This window comes from Sebastes umbrosus, chromosome 22, assembly GCF_015220745.1.
Source record: "Sebastes umbrosus isolate fSebUmb1 chromosome 22, fSebUmb1.pri, whole genome shotgun sequence".
Lineage (NCBI taxonomy): Eukaryota > Metazoa > Chordata > Actinopteri > Perciformes > Sebastidae > Sebastes > Sebastes umbrosus.
In genome coordinates, this window is record NC_051290.1 from 795,236 (window position 1) to 817,572 (window position 22,337).

At 39.5% G+C, this 22,337-nt stretch overlaps 1 protein-coding gene across 1 annotated transcript; it reads left to right on the top strand.

Moving 5' to 3' along the window:
* The first annotated feature begins 201 nt into the window (after window positions 1–201).
* LOC119482095 (zinc finger protein 850-like) lies at window positions 202–22,058 on the top strand. Its single transcript, XM_037759499.1, has 10 exons — window positions 202–530; window positions 3,689–3,822; window positions 5,855–5,962; window positions 6,324–8,561; window positions 14,141–14,153; window positions 15,646–15,779; window positions 18,096–18,203; window positions 18,578–19,178; window positions 19,683–19,815; window positions 20,320–22,058. Exons 2-10 carry the CDS (start codon window positions 3,730–3,732, stop codon window positions 21,152–21,154), a joined length of 4,263 nt encoding a protein of 1,420 aa, XP_037615427.1. The 5' UTR covers window positions 202–530; window positions 3,689–3,729; the 3' UTR covers window positions 21,155–22,058.
* The last annotated feature ends 279 nt before the right edge of the window (window positions 22,059–22,337 follow it).

The window sequence follows — 22,337 nt, forward strand, 5'->3', positions numbered from 1 at the left end:
CAAAGAGACAGAGGCTGCCTTCTGCGTCTCAGAGCGACGACTGATATAAATATATGACATTCCTCAGTGAGCATTTCAGTGCTGGTGGCGCAGTGGAGTAAACTCCCGTCTGTCATGCAAGCTGTGATTTTGGTATGACTTCGAATCCCGTAAGACCTGACATTTTTATTCATTTTTGTTTTTCTTAAAGGGATGAAGAGTTCTTCTACGTGACACATGTTTACTAAAACAGGCTCCAAAGACGAATATGTGTATTTAAAACACTTTTATTATCTTACAGGAAGAGCGAAAAATCGTAACAAGCGCGAGCAGAATACAGCGACACGTTTCACCAAACCAGACCAATCCGGTATGTTGGAACATTGTAATGAAATACTAAACAAAGAGGCGGTCACGAGGACAGCTACGTATTCTCTTCCTGCTTTCAACAGCTGCCGTAACTACGACAACCATAGACTCATCCGGATGAAAGTCGCCAGTTAGCAGGGTCGCCTGATAAACCGTGACACCGGTGAACCCGCACAACTCAGGTAAACACTTTAACACTCAGGTAAACACTTTAACACTCAGGTAAACACTTTAACACTCAGGTAAACACGTTAACACTCAGGTAAACACTTTAACACTCAGGTAAACACTTTAACACTCAGGTAAACACTTTAACACTCAGGTAAACACTTTAACACTCAGGTAAACACTTTAATACTCAGGTAAACACTTTAATACTCAGGTAAACACTTTAACACTCAGGTAAACACTTTAACACACTCAGGTAAACACGTTAACACTCAGGTAAACACTTTAACACTCAGGTAAACACTTTAATACACTCAGGTAAACACGTTAACACTCAGGTAAACACTTTAACACTCAGGTAAACACGTTAACACTCAGGTAAACACTTTAATACTCAGGTAAACACTTTAACACTCAGGTAAACACGTTAACACTCAGGTAAACACTTTAACACTCAGGTAAACACTTTAACACTCAGGTAAACACTTTAACACTCAGGTAAACACTTTAATACTCAGGTAAACACTTTAATACTCAGGTAAACACTTTAACACTCAGGTAAACACTTTAACACACTCAGGTAAACACGTTAACACTCAGGTAAACACTTTAACACTCAGGTAAACACTTTAATACACTCAGGTAAACACGTTAACACTCAGGTAAACACTTTAACACTCAGGTAAACACGTTAACACTCAGGTAAACACTTTAATACTCAGGTAAACACTTTAACACTCAGGTAAACACTTTAATACTCAGGTAAACACTTTAACACTCAGGTAAACACTTTAACACACTCAGGTAAACACTTTAACACTTTAATACTCAGGTAAACACTTTAACACTCAGGTAAACACTTTAACACTCAGGTAAACACTTTAATACTCAGGTAAACACTTTAACACTCAGGTAAACACTTTAATACTCAGGTAAACACTTTAATACTCAGGTAAACACTTTAACACTCAGGTAAACACTTTAATACTCAGGTAAACACTTTAATACTCAGGTAAACACTTTAACACTCAGGTAAACACTTTAATACTCAGGTAAACACTTTAACACTCAGGTAAACACTTTAATACTCAGGTAAACACTTTAACACTCAGGTAAACACTTTAACACTCAGGTAAACACTTTAACACTCAGGTAAACACTTTAACACTCAGGTAAACACTTTAATACTCAGGTAAACACTTTAATACACTCAGGTAAACACTTTAATACTCAGGTAAACACTTTAACACTCAGGTAAACACTTTAACACTCAGGTAAACACTTCAACACTCAGGTAAACACTTTAATACACTCAGGTAAACACTTTAATACTCAGGTAAACACTTTAATACTCAGGTAAACACTTTAATACTCAGGTAAACACTTTAATACACTCAGGTAAACACTTTAATACTCAGGTAAACACTTTAATACTCAGGTAAACACTTTAATACTCAGGTAAACACTTTAATACTCAGGTAAACACTTTAATACACTCAGGTAAACACTTTAATACTCAGGTAAACACTTTAATACTCAGGTAAACACTTTAATACACTCAGGTAAACACTTTAATACTCAGGTAAACACTTTAACACTCAGGTAAACACTTTAATACTCAGGTAAACACTTTAATACACTCAGGTAAACACTTTAATACTCAGGTAAACACTTTAACACTCAGGTAAACACTTTAACACTCAGGTAAACACTTTAATACTCAGGTAAACACTTTAATACACTCAGGTAAACACTTTAATACTCAGGTAAACACTTTAACACTCAGGTAAACACTTTAACACTCAGGTAAACACTTTAACACTCAGGTAAACACTTTAACACTCAGGTAAACACTTCAACACTCAGGTAAACACTTTAATACACTCAGGTAAACACTTTAATACTCAGGTAAACACTTTAATACTCAGGTAAACACTTTAATACTCAGGTAAACACTTTAATACACTCAGGTAAACACTTTAATACTCAGGCAAACACTTTAACACTCAGGCAAACACTTTAATACTCAGGTAAACACTTTAATACTCAGGTAAACACTTTAACACTCAGGTAAACACTTTAATACACTCAGGTAAACACTTTAATACTCAGGTAAACACTTTAATACTCAGGTAAACACTTTAACACTCAGGTAAACACTTTAATACTCAGGTAAACACTTTAACACTCAGGTAAACACTTTAATACACTCAGGTAAACACTTTAACACTCAGGTAAACACTTTAATACTCAGGTAAACACTTTAATACTCAGGTAAACACTTTAATACTCAGGTAAACACTTTAACACTCAGGTAAACACTTTAACACTCAGGTAAACACTTTAACAATGAAGTCAAAGTGAATATAGAGTTAGCACGCTGAGCTAGCTCCATGCTAACAGCTAGTTAGCCTGTTAGCTTCGGCCTGCTAGCTGCTAGCGTTAGCATTAGCTCTCTCTAATGTGTGCTCCTGATCTCTGATTGAACCTCCAGACCAGGACCAGAAAACTGTCGAAAGATCTCAGATAAAAGTCAGAAAAATGTCCAAAAGAATTTAAAAAAAAAATAAAGTTGGAAAAATGTCTGAAAAGAATTCTGAAAATGTTTGAAAAAATATCCGAAGAAAGATTTAAAAAAAAAAACATTCTAAAAAATCTTTGAAACAATTCGGAAAAAAGTCAGAAAAATGTCTAAAAAAAGTCAGAAAAATCTCTGAAATAAATTCTTAAAAATCTTGGAAAAAAAGTGAAAAAAGAAAGTCAGAAAAATAATTCTGAAAATGTTTGAAAAAATGTCCTAAAAAGGTATATAAAAGAAAAACTCTGAAAAAAATCTGAAAATGTCCAAAAAATAATAAAAAAAAATCTTTGAAAATAAATCATAAAAATTTCCAAAAAAGTCAGAAAAATGTCCGAAAAGGTTAAAAAAAAAAGAAAGTCACAAAAATGTCTGAATAGTATTCTGAAAATGTTTGAAAAAATGTCCAAAAAAGGTAAAAAAAAAAAAAAAAAGATTTCTGAAAAATGTCCAAAAAAAAGTAAAACAAAAGTCTGAAAAGATTTACACAGTATTAATGTAACACACAAAAAAGAGTCTAATATCTAGCGTTAGCCTCTTAGCTCTTTCTAATGTGTGCTCCTGTTCTCTGATTGAACTTCCGGTCCACACCAGACCAGGAGCACGAGCAGGACCAAGAGCACTACAAGAGCGGAATGGAGGAGGAGCAGCGGAACCCGGACCAGCGGAGCTACAAGGTCCCCCGTAGACCAGCAGCAGGCTCGTCCTCTGATCCCACCGATGTTCAGGTCAGTGGTCATGACTTCATGGCTTCAAGTCGTTCATTTTGGAGACACTGACCGGAAACAACGCAGCTGTTCCTGACTGTTGTTGCTCTAAACAGTCAATTGTTGAACCTTTTCACCGTATTCCGGTATTTGGGTTCATCAGGCGACGAGACAGGAAGAGAAGACGTAGCTGTCCTCGTGAAGGCCTCTTTGTTTCATATCAGTGCTGAAGTGGGCCGGAGGCCTGAGGCCTGGACTACCAAGCAGGGTTTGGGGTTAGCGAGCTAACTTCCGGGTTAACCCTTCAGGGGTTTCAGTACTGGTGTCATGCGCTGTGTCGAGGCTTCGGAGCGCGTGTGGAGTAATTTAGGAAGTTTTTCGTGAAGCGCGAGGCTCGTATCGTTTTAGACCAATGGCGTCACTGAAGATTCCGTCCATATAGAACAACTACCGGACATGTGTTTTAAACAGACATATAACTGCCCACATTTGACATAAGTCCAAAATAATTTAAATGAAGAAGCGGTCTGAAAAATAAAACAGGCCGGTCGGTCCGACTTCCACGTTTGTCAAAGTCAAACTAGTGTCGTGTCGCTCGTAGAGCTGCAGCCTACTGAGTAGTTAGAAGCTTCATTCATAACGTTGATGTTCAAATTATTATTAATACCAAAACATGGCGTTCAGTCCACCTTCTCTTCTCTCTCTCAAACACATTCACAGCTCCTCGTCTCCGTCATCGTCTCAGTCTGAAGTCCAAAAGTCAAAATGTATTGAAGAAACATAGATGTAATTATTATTTCTATCATTGTTGTAGCGGCTGGGTCGGAGACACTTTGTTTGTTTCATATTTACACCGTCAGCTGGCTGTCTGAAGAACGGCAGAACGGACAGCCAGCGGACCACATAGTCACTGAATTTGACAAAAAGTGTATTATTGGATCAGAATCACAGCGGAGTGGAGGCATTTCAACTTTTGTATAATATAAGTTTATATTTAAGTTGTCTTGGCAACAATTCTCACAATATTAGGCTATGTAATATGCTCTTAATGAATTTATTTGGCATATTTCCTAACGGATGTTTTGGCCCATTTAATATGGGACGACTACACGGGATGGCGGCTAAAGCCGGTGTTATCGACGTTATCGAGCTTCAAACTATCGGGTCCAGCGGTAAACAAGAGAGAGGAATAAAAAGTGGAGACTCCTTACCTGTGAAGAGATCATAAAGTCAGAATATGTGTCCATTCCTCCATTATTTATATTCCTTTAGTCTGTAAAGGTCCACCGATCAAAAGAATCAAAACGGTTTGTCATAAAAATTCCTCCAAGTTGTAAATCTTGTCCTGTGAAGTCCACTAATAAATCCAGGTGTCCCCACCTTTCTCTGTTTAGTTTTCACCTCTTTTCTGTTTGGGCGGGCGGCTCGTTGCTGACGGGGAGCTGGGTTTTAACAGGATAAAGAGAGATGGTGCGTCGGCTAGATCAAATGAACCTTTCAGAAATAATGTTATATTATATTCAACAGCTTCATAGTGGTTTCAATAATCAGTCTGATAGGATTTCTCATCTTTGAGGAGTTTTGTGTGAAAGGAATTGAAGGGCCGTCCCAAATAGACGCCGGTTGAGTTCAGTGATTGAAGCAGATAAAAACCCGGCTATTAATCACAGTTTTACGGTATATATACAACACATACATATAGAGATGCACCGATACCACTTTTTTTCAGCCCGAGTACAAGAACTTACATTTGGGTACTCGCCCATACCGAGTACCGATACGAGTACTCCTCTGTGCCAAAAGACCCTCGTTAACAGCCAGCTGATAATGATAAATAATCGTGATCATCATTTTGGCCGTAATCGTTACACCCCTAATATAATACCCCTTATATGTTTATTGATTGTATGTTTATTGATTATATGTGGATTTATTGTATGTTTATTGATTAAATGTGTATTGATTATATGTTTATTGACTATATGTTGATTGATTGCCCTTTTTTCACAAGACAAAGTGTCAACAATAGTCTTTCTGTATTGTTATTTTACAGGTGTTGAAGGAGTGCTCCATCCCGCTGACACGTGTCAGGATCAGCAGTGCGATGTTGGCTGCGATGGACGCCGTTGGACGCTCAGCAGCTGATCCAAAAGGCCAAAAGGTCATCTGCAGGTTCATTTTCTTTGTTAGTTAAGGCCTTATATATATTAAAGAGTCCTCTTCTTCCTGAAATACTCTAAATTAAAATGAATTAGTATGCCGTACGTTAGCATGCGGGACAATTAATAATTGTGATAATTAATAAATGTCAAGGGGGCGTCTGTGGTGACCAATCAAACGTCTACAGAGGGACACGGCCCTCAGTTGGTTGTCACAGGTGGTAGTATATTAGTCAGACTGGAACATTGTGGATTATGTTCCACTGACATGTTTTAATGTTCTTTATGGTTCTAGATAGGTCGCTCCACCATGGCATCTCACTGACTCTCTCGCTCTCTCTGTCTGTATGTCTGTTGCTATAGAAACGGAGAGGAAGAAAGGGACTGATTCATCAGAGAGTTCACACTGGAGAGAAACTACACAGCTGTGATGAATGTGGAGCAGCTTTCACTACATCGGGTAGCCTGAAATCACATCAACGCATTCATACTGGAGAGAAACCCTACAGCTGTGATGAATGTGGAGCAGCGTTCACTACATCAGGTAACCTGAAATCCCACCAACGCATTCACACTGGAGAGAAACCGTACTGGTGTGACCAATGTGGTAAAACCTTTTCTCGGCATAGTTCCCTTAAAATCCACCAACGCAGTCACACTGGAGAGAAACCCTACAGCTGTGATGAATGTGGAGCAGCTTTCACAACATCAGGTCACCTGAAAGAACACCAACGCATTCACACTGGAGAGAAACAGTACTGGTGTGACCAATGTCGTAAAACCTTTTCTCAGGATAGTTCCCTTAAAGTCCACCAACGCATTCACACTGGAGAGAAACCGTACTGGTGTGATGAATGTGGAGCAGGTTTCACTACATCAGGTGAGCTGAAAAGACATCAACGCATTCACACTGGAGAGAAACCCTACAGCTGTGTTGAATGTGGAGCAGCTTTCACAACATCAGGTGAGCTGAAAAGACATCAACGCATTCACACTGGAGAGAAACCGTACAGCTGTGATGAATGTGGAGCAGCGTTCACTACATCGGGTAGCCTGAAATCACATCAACGCATTCACACTGGAGAGAAACCCTACAGCTGTGTTGAATGTGGAGCAGCTTTCACAACATCAGGTGAGCTGAAAAGACATCAACGCATTCACACTGGAGAGAAACCCTACAGCTGTGATGAATGTGGAGCAGCTTTCATTGAGTCACGTTCCCTTAAAGTCCATCAACGCATTCACACTGGAGAGAAACCCTACAGCTGTGATGAATGTGGAGCAGCTTTCACAACATCAGGTCACCTGAAACGCCACCAACGCATTCACACTGGAGAGAAACCGTACTGGTGTGACCAATGTGGTAAAACCTTTTCTCGGGATAGTTCTCTTAAAGTCCACCAACGCATTCACACTGGAGAGAAACCGTACTGGTGTGACCAATGTGGTAAAACCTTTTCTCGGCATAGTTCCCTTAAAATCCACCAACGCATTCACACTGGAGAGAAACCCTACAGCTGTGTTGAATGTGGAGCAGCTTTCACAACATCAGGTGAGCTGAAAAGACATCAACGCATTCACACTGGAGAGAAACCCTACAGCTGTGATGAATGTGGAGCAGGTTTCACTACATCAGGTTACCTGAAAGACCACCAACGCATTCACACTGGAGAGAAACCGTACTGGTGTGATCAATGTGGTAAAGCTTTTTCTCAGAGTACTAGCCTTAAAGTCCATCAATGTAGTCACACTGGAGAGAAACCCTACAGCTGTGATGAATGTGGAGCAGCTTTCACTGAGTCAGGTTACCTGAAAATACATCAACACATTCACACTGGAGAGAAACCCTACAGCTGTGATGAATGTGGAGCAGCTTTCACAACATCAGGTCACCTGAAAAGACATCAACGCATTCACACTGGAGAGAAACCGTACAGCTGTGATGAATGTGGAGCAGCTTTCACAGCATCAGATGACCTGAAACGCCACCAACGCATTCACACTGGAGAGAAACCATACTGGTGTGACCAATGTGGTAAAACCTTTTCTCGGCATAGTTCCCTTAAAATCCACCAACGCATTCACACTGGAGAGAAACCCTACAGCTGTGATGAATGTGGAGCAGCGTTCACTACATCGGGTAGCCTGAAATCACATCAACGCATTCACACTGGAGAGAAACCCTACAGCTGTGATGAATGTGGAGCAGCGTTCACTACATCAGATCAACTGAAAAGACATAAACGCATTCACACTGGAGAGAAACCCTACAGCTGTGATGAATGTGGAGCAGCTTTCATTGAGTCACGTTCCCTTAAAGTCCATCAACGCATTCATACTGGAGAGAAACCCTACAGCTGTGATGAATGTGGAGCAGGTTTCACTACATCAGGTAACCTGAAAGACCACCAACGCATTCACACTGGAGAGAAACCGTACTGGTGTGACCAATGTGGTAAAACCTTTTCTCGGGATAGTTCTCTTAAAGTCCACCAACGCATTCACACTGGAGAGAAACCGTACTGGTGTGACCAATGTGGTAAAACTTTTTCTCAGAGTGCTAACCTTAAATCCCACCAGCGCATTCACACTGCATCGTTGTGAACATGTTTCAGATGCCAGCTAGCTGTTTCCTCCTGCCTGCTCCCCATGCCCTGATAGCTGTGTTGTTGTATTCTGAGCTTCTCTCCACATTGAAGGCTGACCAACAGTAACTTCATGTTCTAAACAACATGTGTGTTTTCGTGGCTATGACTACATACTTGGACCACCAGCAACTTCCCAGTGGGACTCCGTTATGAGGCTGAACTGTCAGAACATCTGGAAGAGTCTTCCAGTCACAAGGAGGGAGAACCAGCCACAAACCTTTAAAAATCTTAAAGGTAAATTGTGGTTTATTTCAACCTGACGTATTTCAATGTTACCGTTGTGACTCTGTGGGTCACGCCAACTTTTCCCCCAGCACCTCTGTTATAGAGGTTCAGGGAAACAAGGACTGGTGCAGAACATTGATATCAAGGACAGCTGCTCGAGCCTCCTACAACTTTCAACTTTCAACTACAATTAACTGACTCGGTCAGATAAAGTGACAACAAGTTAGCGGGACCAATAGAGTCACAATGGACACATTCATGGGAAATGCATCAGGTAGAAATAAAGTGGAAGTTTCCTTTGACATATCTGCTGGTACACCCTAATGACAGGACATTCACCTCCGACACCAGAGACCATCTTTGAACAGAGACAAGCATTGCCAGAAATTAATTTTAACATAGAGGTAATGACGAAACATTTAGAAAATCTATTTTGACCATCATAGTGTGAAATAAAGTATTACTGCTGATCGTTATCGGCCGATTTTCAGTAAAAATATGCGATCGTGAGATCGGCATTAATGCTTTCTAGTCGCCGACTGCTGATAACTCTGTGAACAACAAATCCGTGTTGAAATCTGCAGGACGAGAGCTAGTTAACAGGAGATGCCATTGAGTTACATTATGATGCGTTCAGGCTCTATTCAGTAAAAATTAGTAAAAATGTGCACTGGCAGGGAGCTGTCAGAAGAAAATTTAATTTTGATAATTTATAATTGAATTACTTAATTTTTGTTACCTTATCCTTGGTTCATTATATTTTACAGTGTGATGTTTGTGATGTGAAAGAAAGAATAAGAGGCGTCTTGCCTAAAAAATGAGAGTTAAAGAACAGAATGTTCACTTTGAGGGTGTTCAAGCTGTTAGAAGTGATTTGACATGAGAATAGAAGGTTTTACATTAATTTTTACCTTTGTGTGTTTTTTACTTTTTGTTATCCTATTCATGTAATCCCATATACCAAGCATGTAATCAGCTTTGTGTTCTTATTGCTATAAAGAGGAATGTTTGTAGGCAGGTTCGTGTGCATAGACAAACATGTTGCTGTGTGTGTGGACATCGTGTGCCATGGAAAGTTTAAGTTGCGTGGTAACCTTAAATCCCACCAACGCATTCACTCTGCATCATTGTGAACATGTTTCAGAGCCTAGCTAGCTGTTTCCTCCTGCCTCCTCCCCATGCCCTGATATATGTGTTGTTATATTCTGAGCTTCGCTCCACATTGAAGTCTGACCAACAGTAACTTCATGTTCTAAACAGCATGTATGTTGTCGTGGCTACGACTACATACTGGCCTTTATACCTGTTATATATTTAGTTCTTTACCATGCATTAATCTGCTGAGTATTTTCTGGATGAATTGTTTGGTAAAGACCAGAAACTGTTGACTGTAGTCGACCCCCTGGGCCTGTGCCCCGTAGACCCGTTCAATAATCCATCCACGAGTCGACAGCTGGAGAAAGATCAAGGAGGACATTCACATCCAACACCAGAGACCATCTTTGAACAGAGACAGGGGTTACCATCTCCCCCTCCTGAATACAACCACTGTCACGTCAACGAATGTCCTCAGCCATAGATGTGGTCAAAAGAATGATTTTCCCTGAAATAATGAGTTTCGAATGATTTATTCCAGATGTGTTCCCATTATTGTTTTTATCTGCTTCATACATATTCTCTTGTTCTTATTGTTTCGTAGTCCAACATTATATTTTCCTCCTTTGTGTAGTTTTCACTGAATAATCTTTATTATACATTTATATTCACTGTTATTATTTTCTATGACTGAATGCTGTTTTGAATCTGTTGATGTTCTCATTAAATTAGTCGACACAATGAGATGCTTTGACTCCTCATTTGAAACCGTTTCCATCAATCAGTATTTGTTGAGCTGTTGTAATCGGCGTTGTCAGCATTAACATTGTTTTAGGACTAAGTCGTGAGCTAATTGGACTCATTATCATTAATGATCTTACAGCAGTCAGATAATAAATGACCTCAGTAGTTAAAGCCCACACAGCAGCTGTGACTGACATTTTAAAATGTTCCTAAAAGCAGAAGTGAATTAATCAACTTTAATAAATCTAAATATTTGTTGTGTGTGTTTAAAAGTATTTCATTTCTGTTTGTGTTGCTTTGAACTATACGGCTAACTGTCAGGCTAAGAGTTCCTGTAACTCTGACCCGACGGGAAAGCAATGATTTTATCTCTGATGTCGTATTATTTGACTTTATCAACCACTATCAGTCCAAAGATTAAAGTTTACAGAAAATCAATTGCATATATATACTTTAGTTGTCCGGGTTATGACAAATTGGTCACAATGTAATAAATATATATATATATATATATATATATATATATATAAATTGGTCATAATATATCATTGGGTGAACTGTCATCTGTAAAGTAACTAGTGATGTTACGTGGTGTGCCGAGGCTTCGGAGCGCGTTTCGAGTAATCCAGGAAGTTTCCTGCGATGCGCGTATCGGGGCTTGTATCGTTTTAGACCAATGACGTCATTGATGACATCCGAAGCCTCGCTGCCCGGCCGTACCGCTGACTGGTTCAGGAAATGGTTCAGACCTTCACTGGTTCAACCAATAACACTTTCCAGAAGTGACACAGAACACTAATATTACCCCTACTGCAATTATTATATTATATTACACTACAATACAATTATTGACCAAAGGATTGGTTTACACACATAAGATGCATTACTCACAAAACAATTACAGTTTATTATACATGTATCTTATAAACTCATAATATACTTACTAAATAGACATTTTATTATATATGATATATATACGTATATGTAAATTGATTACATGGTAATAGATTTTTTTTCATTGTTCACAGTCATTCCCAACAGCCTTTACTGGCGCGAGATACATTATATCACAGATCTGTGGTCCCAGTAGACCACAACCAGCACTGCTCCCAGTAGACCACAACCAGCACTGCTCCCAGTAGAGCACCTACACTTACACACCAAAAACTGACAAACTGACAATAACCTGATATTTTCAGGTGGATTTTCATTCATTCTCACTGTGCAATATCATTTTCCACTTGTGCAATTTTGTTAATAGTCTGTTTATTGTCAATACTGTATATAATGCTCCTATTTTTATACTTCCTATCTTTATACTTGGTTCATATTTTGTTACACTTTGTTTAGCTCTTTTTTTACTGTGTTAGCTGATGCATCTTGTTTTTTTGCACTATCCCCTTTGCTGCTGTACACTGCAAAGGTCCCCACTGCGGGACTAATAAAGGAATATCTTATCTTATCTTATCTTATCACATGGTTAAGATCATATCTGCCTGTTTTACACTATTTGACCACCAGGTGGTTTCGTGAGCACATGAAGCCTCGAGCAATGAACCCTTTTCCGAACCAATTTGCTGGAAAGCTTCAAAGCTTCATGAGTAAAAGTAACTACAGCTGTCAGATATATGTAGTGGAGTAAAAAGTAGAACATGTCCATCTGAGATGTAGTGGAGGAGAAGTAGGAAGTAGCGGGAAATGGAAATACTCCAGTGTAGGGACCCAGCATCTGGCTGGTTTCAAGTGACCTCATGACCTCAGTAACCTGATCCTTGACCACAGGACTCATCTCAGTCCTCATTGGCTACAGTAACATTTCACACCTAGGTGTGAAATTCACACAGAACAAAACCAGAGGAATGTTCTTTGTTCCTTCTTTTTCGACTCTTTCTTCTCATCTGCTCATCTCTCCTGACGTGCCAGAGGTGAGCTGCTGCGCTCTCTCTGCTCTTCATCTCCTCAACCCAGGCTGACCTGGTTGAGGTGAACGGCTCTCAAGTCCAGAACTTGCAAAACAGTTCTGGTTCTGATCAATGGCCTGTTAGGAAACAGCCATTGCAACCAAGGAACCAAACGGCAGACGACGCGAGTGCTCTGCCCTTTCCACCAGCTAACTTCAAGCTATCAAGCAAAGAAAGCACCAAACTAACAGCAAAGACGACCTCTTTGACTTGGAACCACAACTTCAACACATGGAATCACAAACCCTTTTCTTCCATGGATTGGTAACGTACTGGGCCTTAGCATTAGCAATCGCACAGGGCTGAGCAAGACTGTCCAACTTTGATTTCTAGAAAGTACTTGTATTGATTTGGTTTAATGTTATTCATTGAGTTTGACTGTGTTGATTTATCTGTATTTGATATCTGGGTAACTGGCTTCGCCACATCTGATGTGTTTAGTTTATGCTTCACATAGACAAGGTCTTGCATGCAACTAACCATCTTTTCTAACCCACTGCATATCTAACACACATTAAGATCACATACAGAAACTGTGAATTAGTTAAACATAAACATACAGCTTCAGATAATCTTAACCCACACATCACCCCCCTCTCTGTCCTTCTTCTCAGAAGAACAAAGAGGTCATGTGGTGACATGCTGATGGCCATCTTCGATTCCGCCATCTTCGATTCCGCCATCTTTGATTCCGCCATCTTTGATTCAGCCATCTTTGTAGTTTTACAGTGCCCGCCATTTTGTTTGTAGGCCATACAGACATTTTGAGACAAGAACCCATCTTGTTTCCCCCCCCCTCTCTCTCTCTCACACACACACACACACACACACACACACACACACTTTGTTTGGTTTGTTTAGTTTAGTTATTTAGTTAGATTAATATTGTGTTTTAAACCTTTATTATCTTGTAAATAAATGTTTGTGGAATATACATGCTGGTCTCTTTAATGTTGCACGAGAGTGAATAATGCCAACCTCTGCTATGTCAAGAACTCCGATATCCTTCAACCTTTACTATCTATTTTGGTTATAGTTATTAATTTAATTATTAATCAACGTTCCAAATTGATAGTTTAGCATATATAATGAGACTATATTAACGTTTTGGTCATTGGTCCCTGATTCCAGGGTGGTGCCCCGTTTATTATTAATGTTTATTGATAATCTTTATTAATATTAATAATTCTATTATTATTTATTAATTAATTTGCTAATAACCAAACCTACTAAAGTAGAGCCCCTACACCAGTAAAGTATCTTGAGTTAAGTTCAGTACTAAAGTACTAAATGTACTGAGTTACATTCCACCACTGAATAAAATCCTCTGTGTAGCTGTAGTTTCCCTTCTGATCACCAGGTGGAGACTTTCTGTAACTTTACACTGAAAAACCATACCGGAAGTACTTGTAACCGGAAGTGTGGTTGTCGGGCTGTTGACGGGAGAGTTGCTTTGTTAGCTGACGAGCATCTTTGATCCGTTTCGAGGCAGAGCTGCAGGTGAACCCGAACACACTCAGGTAAACACTTTAACAATGAAGTCAAAGTGAATATAGAGTTAGCACGCTGAGCTAGCTCCATGCTAACAGCTAGTTAGCCTGTTAGCTTCGGCCTGCTAGCTGCTAGCGTTAGCATTAGCTCTCTCTAATGTGTGCTCCTGATCTCTGGTTGAACCTCCAGACCAGGACCAGAAAACTGTCGAAAGATCTCAGAAAAAAGTCAGAAAAAATTCCCGACAAATGTCCATAAAAAGTAAAAAACAAAGTGGGGAAAATTTCCTTAAAAAGGTTTTAAAAAATGTCTGAAAAAAATTCTGAAAAATGTCTGAAAAGAATTCGGAAAAAAAAGTCAGAAAAAAGTAAAAAAAAAAAATGTTTGAAAAACGTCTGAGAAAAATGTCCCAAAAAAGTAAAAAAGAAAGTCAGAAAAATCTCTGAAAAGTCAGAGAACTCTGAAACAAAGTCAGAAAAATGTCCAAAAAAGTTAAAAAAAAAATCAAGTCAGAAAAAAGTCAAAAAATCTGAAAAAAATGTCAGAAAAATGTCCCAAAAAAGTCAAAAAGAAAGTCTAAAAAATCAAGTCAGAGAAATATCTGAAAAAACCTCCGAAGAAATGTCAGAAAATCTCTGAAAAAATTTCAGAAAAACGTAGAAAAAAGTAAAACAAAAGAAAAAAGTATGAAAATATCTTAAAAGATTAAAAAAAAAGTCAGAAATATGTCCAAAACAAGTTTTAAAAAGAAGTCAGAAAAAAGTAAAAAAAAAAAAAAGTCTGAAAAACGTCTGAGAAAAATGTCCCAAAAAAGTAAAAAAGAAAGTCAGAAAAATCTCTGAAAAGTCAGAAAACTCTGAAACAAAGTCAGAAAAATGGGCAAAAAAGTTTTTAAAAAAATCAAGTCAGAAAAATGGCCAAAAATCTCTGAAAATATTCTGAAAACGTTCAGAAAAGTAATGAAAATGTCAAAAAAATTAAAAAAAAAAAAAAAGAATCCTAGAAAAATGTCCAAAAAAAAAAAAATAAACTCTGACAAAATGTTAGAAAAATGTCAAAAAAAGTTTAAAATAAAATCAGAAAAATCTTTGAAAAAAATTCTGAAAAATGTCCAAAAAAAGTAAAAAAACAAAAACAAGTCAGAGAAATGTCCCAGAAAAATCTCTAAAAAAAACCCTGAAAAAAAACTCTGAAAAATGTCCAAAAAAAATAAAATAAAAGTCAGGAAAATATTCTGAACAATATCTGAAAAAAGTCAGAAAGACGTTCAAAAAAGTCAGAAAAATGTCCAAAAAAAGTAAAACAAAAGAAAAAAGTATGAAAATGTCTTAAAAGATTCTAAAAAAAAGTCAGAAAAATGTCCAAAAAGGGTCAGAAAAATGTCTGAAAAGATTTACACAGTATTAATGTAACACACAAACAGTCTAATATCTAGCGTTAGCCGCAGCTCTTTCTAATATGTGCTCCTGTTATCTGATTTAACTTCCGGTCCACACCAGACCAGGACCAGACCAGGACCAGACCAGGAGCACGAGCAGGACCAGGAGCACTACAAGAGCGGAATGGAGGAGGAGCAGCAGAACCCGGACCAGCGGAGCAACAAGGTCCCCCGTAGACCAGCAGCAGGCTCGTCCTCTGATCCCACCGATGTTCAGGTCAGTGGTCATGACTTCATGACTTCATGGCTTCAAGTCGTTCATTTTGGAGACACTGACCGGAAACAACGCAGCTGTTCCTGACTGTTGTTGCTCTAAACGGTCAGTTGTTGAACCTTTTCACCGTATTCCGGTGTTTGGGTTCATCAGGCGACGAGACAGGAAGAGAAGACGTAGCTGTCCTCGTGAAGGCCTCTTTGTTTCATATCAGTGCTGAAGTGGGCCGGAGGCCTGAGGCCTGGACTACCAAGCGGGGTTTGGGGTTAGCGAGCTAACTTCCGGGTTAAAGCCTGGTTTATGGAAACTTTATCACTAATAATAAAGTGATAGATATATGGAGATCTTTAAATTAGGATAAGAGACAGTTTATTTGGTTTAAGTCTATTGGAATGGCCAACATGTCAAACAGCCCTCCGAGTGATCGCTGTATTACGAGTATTAGGACCACACTGTGGGGAACAAAGCTGACATTACGAGGATAAAATCATAATATCAGGAGAAAAGAAGTCGTAATTTAATGAGAATAAAGTCATAAGTTTAAAGTAAACAAAGTCATTTCCTCCTCCACAGAAGAGTCAGTTTCCTCCAGCAGGTCCGTGGTTCTTTCTTCAGAATAAACTCAGTTTCTTTAACTATCTCTTCAAGGTCCTGATACTGATGATAATGTGCTGCTGATGAGCCGAAAGATGAAGTATTTGTGAAACCTAAACTAAAGTAGAACTTCAAAAGATGCTCCACGTTCCTCGTTTTCACACTATTTCACCTCTAAAATAACACGTACAATTTCTACTTTATAATATTATGACTTTTTTCTCTCAAACTTCTGACTTTATTCTTGAAATCTCAGATTTATTTATTTTTCTCAATGTGTGCTAATACTCCATCGTACTCTATAATAAATTAATCTAATCAAAGACTAATCAATCTAAAGGTTATTGGAAATTCAATGATCACTTGTTAACAAACGAGAAATATTGCAATGATATAAAGAAAATAATGGTGGACATTAAAAATGATGTTACATTAATTAATTTGATACAGAAATAGGAATACCTCAAATTCACTATCAGAAAATCCTCACTAACCTTCAGCAAAAAATGAAATGAGGAAAGGAAAGTTGACAAAAGAACTCCTCATATTATAGTATTATTATTATAGTTAAACTGGAGTGCAGAGGATAAAGAAGGAATCAATATCCTGTAATCTCACTTAGATATAATTTATCTTAACAAAGCACAGGGAGTAAATACAGTCCGCTCCAAAACTATTGGAACAGCGAGGCCAATTCCTTTATTTTTGCTGTACACTGGAAACATTTGGGTTTGACATCAAAAGATGAATATGAGACAAGAGATCAGGATTTCAGCTTCTATTTCCAGGTATTTACATCTGGATCTGTTACACAACTTAGAAGATTGCATCGTTTGTAATGGAACACCACATTTTTAGGTGAGCCAAAGCACAGGAGCAGATAGACTTAAAATAGATTAAAGTGAATAATACTTCATATTTAGTTGCAATAACTGCATCAAGCATGCGACCCACTGACATCACCAAACTTTTGCATTCTTCTTTTGTGATGCTTTTCCAGGCTTTCAGCGCAGCCTCTTTCAGTTGTTGTTTGTTTCGTTGGGTTTCTCCCTTCAGGCTCCTCTTTAGCAGGTAAAATGTAGCTCAATAGGGTTTAAGTCTGGAGATTGACTTGGCCAGTCTAAAACCTTCCTCTTCTTTTCCCTGATGATCTCCTCGGATGTTTTGGCAGTGTGTGTTTTGTGGTCGTCGTCTGGCTGCATGATGAAGGATCTCCCGATCAGTTCGGTTGCATCTCTCTTTAAATTGGCAGACTAAATCTTTCTGTAGATGTCTGAGTTCATGTTGCTGCTGCCATCGTGTGTTACATCATCAAAAAAGATCAATGAGCCCGTCCAAGAAGACGCCATGCCGTTACCTCCACCGTGTTTCACAGAGGAGCTCGTGTGTTTGGGATCTTGAGCAAAAATAAAGGAATTGGCCTCGCTGTTCCAATAGGTTTGGAGGGAACTGTATATTTTTAAATATTATGGCTGCCAATAGATTAAAATAGTTAATCAGGATTAACTGCATGATTGTCCATAGTTAATCTCAATTAATCACAAATTAATCTCACATTTTATCATTTCAAAATGCACCTTAAAGGGAGATTTGTCAAGTTTTTTTTAATAATAATGATAAATAATTGTGCAGCCCTAATGTATATTGATTATATGTTTATTAATTGCCCCTTTTTTTCACAAGACAAAGTGTCAACAATAGTCTTTCTGTATTGTTATTTTACAGGTGTTGAAGGAGTGTTCCATCCCGCTGACACGTGTCAGGATCAGCAGTGCGATGTTGGCTGCGATTGACGCCGTTGGACGCTCAACAGCTGTTCCAAAAGGCCAAAAGGTCATCTGCAAGTTCATTTTCTCTGTTAATTGAGGCCATATATATATTAGAGTCCTCTTCTTCCTGAAATACTCAAAATTAATATTAATTAGTGTGCCGTACGTTAGCATGCGGGACATTAACATGCGGGACAATTAATAATTGTGATAATTAATAAATGTCAAGGGGGCGTCTGTGGTGACCAATCAAACGTCTACAGAGGGACACTGCCCTCAGTTGGTTGTCACAGGTGGTAGTGCATTAGTCAGACTGGAACATTGTGGGTTATGTTCCACTGACATGTTTTAATGTTCTTTATGGTTCTAGGTAGCTCGCTCCACCATGGCATCTCACTGACTCTCTCTCTCTCTCTGTCTGTATGTCTGTTGCTATAGAAACTGAGAGGAAGAAAGGGACTGATTCATCAGAGAGTTCACACTGGAGAGAAACTACACAGCTGTGATGAATGTGGAGCAGCGTTCACTACATCGGGTAGCCTGAAATCACATCAACGCATTCATACTGGAGAGAAGCCGTACTCGTGTGATCAATGTGGTAAAGCTTTTTCTCAGAGTACTAACCTTAAAGTCCATCAACGTAGTCACACTGGAGAGAAACCCTACAGCTGTGATGAATGTGGAGCAGCTTTCACAGCATCAGATCACCTGAAACTCCACCAACGCATTCACACTGGAGAGAAACCGTATTGGTGTGACCAATGTGGTAAAACCTTTTCTCGGCATAGTTCCCTTAAAATCCACCAACGCAGTCACACTGGAGAGAAACCGTACAGCTGTGATGAATGTGGAGCAGCGTTCACTACATCAGATCACCTGAAAAGACATAAACGCATTCACACTGGAGAGAAACCCTACAGCTGTGATGAATGTGGAGCAGGGTTCACTACATCAGGTGAGCTGAAAAGACATCAATGCATTCACACTGGAGAGAAACCCTACAGCTGTGATGAATGTGGAGCAGCTTTCACTGAGTCAGGTTACCTGAAATCCCACCAACGCATTCACACTGGAGAGAAATCCTACAGCTGTGATGAATGTGGTAAAACCTTTTCTCGGCATAGTTCCCTTAAAATCCACCAACGCAGTCACACTGGAGAGAAATCCTACAGCTGTGATGAATGTGGAGCAGCGTTCACTACATCAGATCAACTGAAAAGACATAAACGCATTCACACTGGAGAGAAACCCTACAGCTGTGATGAATGTGGAGCAGCGTTCACTACATCAGATCAACTGAAAAGACATAAACGCATTCACACTGGAGAGAAACCCTACAGCTGTGATGAATGTGGAGCAGCGTTCACTACATCAGATCAACTGAAAAGACATAAATGCATTCACACTGGAGAGAAACCGTACTGGTGTGACCAATGTGGTAAAACCTTTTCTCGGCATAGTTCCCTTAAAATCCACCAACGCAGTCACACTGGAGAGAAATCCTACAGCTGTGATGAATGTGGAGCAGCTTTCACAACATCAGGTCACCTGAAAGAACACCAACGCATTCACACTGGAGAGAAACCGTACTGGTGTGACCAATGTGGTAAAACCTTTTCTCAGGATAGTTCCCTTAAAGTCCACCAACGCATTCACACTGGAGAGAAACCGTACTGGTGTGACCAATGTGGTAAAACCTTTTCTCGGCATAGTTCCCTTAAAGTCCACCAACGCAGTCACACTGGAGAGAAACCGTACTGGTGTGATAAATGCGGCGCAGCTTTCACAACATCAGGTTACCTTAAAGTCCATCAACGCATTCACACTGGAGAGAAACCCTACAGCTGTGATGAATGTGGAGCAGCGTTCACTACATCAGATCAACTGAAAAGACATAAACGCATTCACACTGGAGAGAAACCCTACAGCTGTGATGAATGTGGAGCAGCGTTCACTACATCAGATCAACTGAAAAGACATAAATGCATTCACACTGGAGAGAAACCGTACTGGTGTGACCAATGTGGTAAAACCTTTTCTCGGCATAGTTCCCTTAAAATCCACCAACGCAGTCACACTGGAGAGAAACCCTACAGCTGTGATGAATGTGGAGCAGCTTTCACTGAGTCACGTTACCTGAAATCCCACCAACGCATTCACACTGGAGAGAAACCCTACAGCTGTGATGAATGTGGAGCAGCTTTCACTACATCGAGTAACCTGAAATCACATCAACGCATTCACACTGGAGAGAAACCCTACAGCTGTGATGAATGTGGAGCAGCTTTCACAGTATCAGATCACCTGAAAGTCCACCAACGCATTCACACTGGAGAGAAACCGTACTGGTGTGACCAATGTGGTAAAACCTTTTCTCGGCATAGTTCCCTTAAAGTCCACCAACGCAGTCACACTGGAGAGAAACCGTACTGGTGTGATAAATGTGGCGCAGCTTTCACAACATCAGGTTACCTTAAAGTCCATCAACGCATTCACACTGGAGAGAAACCCTACAGCTGTGATGAATGTGGAGCAGCTTTCAGAACATCAGGTACCCTGAAAATACATCAATATGTTCACACTGGAGAGAAACCCTACAGCTGTGATGAATGTGGAGCAGCTTTCACTACATTAGGTAACCTGAAACTCCACCAACGCATTCACACTGGAGAGAAACCCTACAGCTGTGATGAATGTGGAGCAGCTTTCACTACATTAGGTAACCTGAAACTCCACCAACGCATTCACACTGGAGAGAAACCCTACAGCTGTGATAAATGCGGAGCAGCTTTCACAAGATCAGGTCACCTGAAAAGACATCAATATGTTCACACTGGAGAGAAACCCTACAGCTGTGATGAATGTGGAGCAGCTTTCACTACATCAGGTCACCTGAAAGAACACCAACGCATTCACACTGGAGAGAAACCGTACTGGTGTGACCAATGTGGTAAAACTTTTTCTCAGAGTGGTAAACTTAAATCCCACCAGCGCATTCACACTGCATCGTTGTGAACATGTTTCAGATGCCAGCTAGCTGTTTCCTCCTGCCTGCTCCCCATGCCCTGATAGCTGTGTTGTTGTATTCTGAGCTTCTCTCCACATTGAAGGCTGACCAATAGTAACTTCATGTTCTAAACAACATGTGTGTTTTCGTGGCTACGACTACATACTTGGACCACCAGCAACTTCCCAGTGGGACTCTGTTATGAGGCCGAACTGTCAGAACATCTGGAATAATCTTCCAGTCACAAGGAGGGAGAACCAGCCACAAACCTTTAAAAAATCTTAAAGGTAAATTTTGGTTTATTTCAACCTGACGTATTTCCCATAAATGTTACCGTTGTGACTCTGTGGGTCACGCTAACTTTTCCCCCAGCACCTCTGTTAGAGAGGTTCAGGGAAACAAGGACTGGTGCAGAACATTGATATCAAGGACAGCTGCTCGAGCCTCCTACAACTTTCCAAATTAACTGACTCGGTCAGATAAAGTGACAACAAGTTAGCGGGACCAATAGAGTCACAATGGACACATTCATGGGAAATACATCAGGTAGAAATAAAGTGGAAGTTTCCTTTGACATATCTGCTGGTACACCCTAATGACAGGACATTCACCTCCGACACCAGAGACCATCTTTGAACAGAGACAGGCATTGCCAGAAATTAATTTTAACATAGAGGTAATGACGAAACATTTAGAAAATCTATTTTGACCATATGCGATCGTGAGATCGGCATTAATGCTTTCTAGTCGCCGACTGCTGATAACTCTGTGAACAACAAATCCGTGTTGAAATCTGCAGGACGAGAGCTAGTTAACGGGAGGTGCCATTGAGTTACATTATGATGCGTTCAGGCTCTATTCAGTAAAACTGAGTAAAAATGTGCACTGGCAGGGAGCTGTCAGAAGAAAACTTGTTTCTTTAAACTGTCATGTATGAATTAATTGAAGCAATCATGATAGTATCATTCATATCATATATTCTCTATGTGATTTTTAACCACCTATTGGTATAATCATTTACTCATTTACATCTTTATTTCATTTCATTTTGATAATTTATAATTTAATTACTTAACTTTTGATATCTTATCCTTGGTTCATTATATTTTACAGTGTGATGTTTGTGTTGTGAAAGAAAGAATAAGAGGCGTCTTGCCTACAAAATGAGAGTTAAAGAACAGAATGTTCACT

What these genes read in the sequence shown, in the direction of transcription:
- LOC119482095 (XM_037759499.1), top strand. Translation starts at nt 3,730, where the DNA reads ATGGAGGAGGAGCAGCGGAACCCGGACCAGCGGAGCTACAAGGTCCCC. An exon ending in CTGATCCAAAAGGCCAAAAG is followed by an intron (nt 5,963 to 6,323) that starts GTCATCTGCAGG and finishes CTGTTGCTATAG; the next exon opens with AAACGGAGAGGAAGAAAGGG. An exon ending in AGCAGCTTTCACTGAGTCAG is followed by an intron (nt 19,179 to 19,682) that starts GTTACCTGAAAT and finishes TCACAACATCAG; the next exon opens with GTCACCTGAAAGAACACCAA.